Below are 2,304 nucleotides of genomic sequence, written 5' to 3'. Positions count from 1 at the left end.
TTTTTTTTTTTTTTTTTATTTTATCGAAACTGAAACTTTTGTACATTTCCTCTTTGTTATATACTTTTATAAATTTCATTTCCAGGCGCCAAAGAGCAGTGGAAGCTGGTCATTCCTCATACGCTGTACTGCTGGATTCTTTGGATTTAAAACCTTCAAGTATAACTTTGCAACTTGTTAACAGAAAAAACAATGTACGCTTTAAACTTGAGCTCTATGCTCTGGCACATAATATGGCTCGCATAAAATTAAACGAGTTCTCCCCATTAAAATCTCGATATGAAATTCCTATTGGAGATACTTTAATAAAGGAACCAGTTTTGCAGAAGTAAGTTGAATTATTTATTATTATGTTAATTGGTTTTTGATTTTTTTTTTCTTTCTCTTCTCGAGGAGTGTATTATTAAATTCAAGTTTGCTTCTCCATATAATTAAAATTTTTTTTACTCAGTCTTTCTTACCAATTTTTTTCCTTTTTATGGATCTAATAGTCCGTAATAACATCAGGGATTTAATTCTGATTTTAGCAGCATCAAGCAGGTAAAATATATGCCAACATCTGAAACTATTTAACCAGACACATTTTTCTCTTTGTTTTCTTTTCTCATTCCTTTCTGTTGAAGAGCATGGGCTTGAAACATCAAAGACTTTTCCATTTTTACTATCACTATTTCTGCTTGTCTGTGTTCTAGTGTTGTGTTTTGTTTTCTTCTGCCAATTGAATAGTGAACACAAGTTTATGCTGTCAAGGAGTGTTGCTCACACATCCTGGAGCAGTGGTCTCACATATACAGTCATCATATCATTTGTCCATTTTTTCCATACAAGCAAGAATTAGATAAGTCTTTCATTACCTGCCACACAACAGACAGCAACTCAAACATGTCAAGTGTGTTGCATATCATGTTTTTGGTATGTTGTTATAGTTGATTCCCTTATGACCAATCATTTTACAGCATGGACTGAGTGCATTTTATTCTGCCACTGTCACTAGAGATGGTTAGGTGTTTTTTCCATACCACCAGCACAGGTGGTTAGAGTTAGTTTTTTTATTGCTGGATGTCATTCCTATGTCAAAGCAGACCCTGGAGAACAGTGCAGTGTTTGGATCAGTTTGATCTATCAAACAATTGAACCCATGTTAGCCTGGAACATGGGTGTTAAATGATGAAGAACATTCGAGTACAGCTGAAATGTTTGTCTTAGAAAGGAATTGGCTTCATTCAGGTTACCAAAATAGGATCATTTAAACTGACCTCTGTAAGATATCTCAATATGTATGGTTTGTCTTCCACCCTGTTCTAATATTTGTTTATACGAAGTTAGACAGGGCCATTAACATTTCATTCTCTTCCAAATAGATGTTGTGCAAAACTAGTTTATGAACCCTTAAACATCCAAACATTTGGCTGAAGATTTGGGAAGTTGTTTGGCTGCAGATAAATACTGATTATTCACACCTATTATATTATTCCAGCTGTGGTTATTTTGTTTTTACATCAGGAATAATGTATGCATGACCACATTATCCATTATTTTTTTCTAAAAGTGTGACTTGAGGAAGATTTGGTTTCTACTTCTTGCAGATCAAGTGACTTTGTGCAATAGCTTTATGGATAAAGTATAGCATTGCTGTTTTATGGTTTGTGAGCTTACATCTACTGCAGCCAACTCATTATGTTTGTGAACACACACTCACACTTTCTCTTCCTCTCTCTCGTTGTTCCAATTCACGTAGTTGTCTGAAATTACTACCAGATTTCCTTGGCATATGTCAATGTATTATTATTTATCCATTCTGACATTCCTTTGATCATGTCTGAACAAGCAAATGACTCCTTTCATCAAATAAATGCATGAGAAATTTTTTTTTTTTTTTTTTTTTTTTTTTTTTTTTTTTTTTTTTTTTCTGTTAACCTGTTTATCAATGAAATGTTCAAAAGCGAAGATTGTTCCTTTACGAAATATTTATTAATTGTGATGTTTAAAAGCATTTCAGTGTTTCTTCATTATAAATGTTGGGCGATCATTCATATGCGAGCTATCTGAAGTGTTTCATGTTTTCAGTTTTTGTTGAGATGTGTTATTGTTTCTAGGTTAAAATACTCTGTTTTTTAAATTTATTTTTCCTTTCTATTGTTTATGGTCTCTGCTAACATGGCTCACTGTATTCTGAACTCTTTAAATAGTCTAATGACCATAGAATTAAACAAAATGCTTATCTCTCTCTACCTTAACAGAACCTAACCAGTATACAGAAAGTTGTTTCTATAACATTTTATTGTTCAATATCCCCCCCCCCCT

At 33.0% G+C, this 2,304-nt stretch overlaps 1 protein-coding gene across 1 annotated transcript in view; it reads left to right on the top strand.

Moving 5' to 3' along the window:
- The window catches only part of LOC106872213 (neutral alpha-glucosidase AB), a 60,777-nt gene that overhangs the window by 17,893 nt on the left and 40,580 nt on the right, over nt 1-2,304 (top strand). The window contains exon 3 of the mRNA XM_014919122.2: nt 86-328. Within this exon, the coding sequence (XP_014774608.1) occupies nt 86-328 (243 nt within the window). The remainder of the gene's footprint in view (nt 1-85; nt 329-2,304) is intronic.

Source organism: Octopus bimaculoides, chromosome 6 (assembly GCF_001194135.2).
Source record: "Octopus bimaculoides isolate UCB-OBI-ISO-001 chromosome 6, ASM119413v2, whole genome shotgun sequence".
Lineage (NCBI taxonomy): Eukaryota > Metazoa > Mollusca > Cephalopoda > Octopoda > Octopodidae > Octopus > Octopus bimaculoides.
This window is presented reverse-complemented; position numbering and strand designations above follow the sequence as displayed.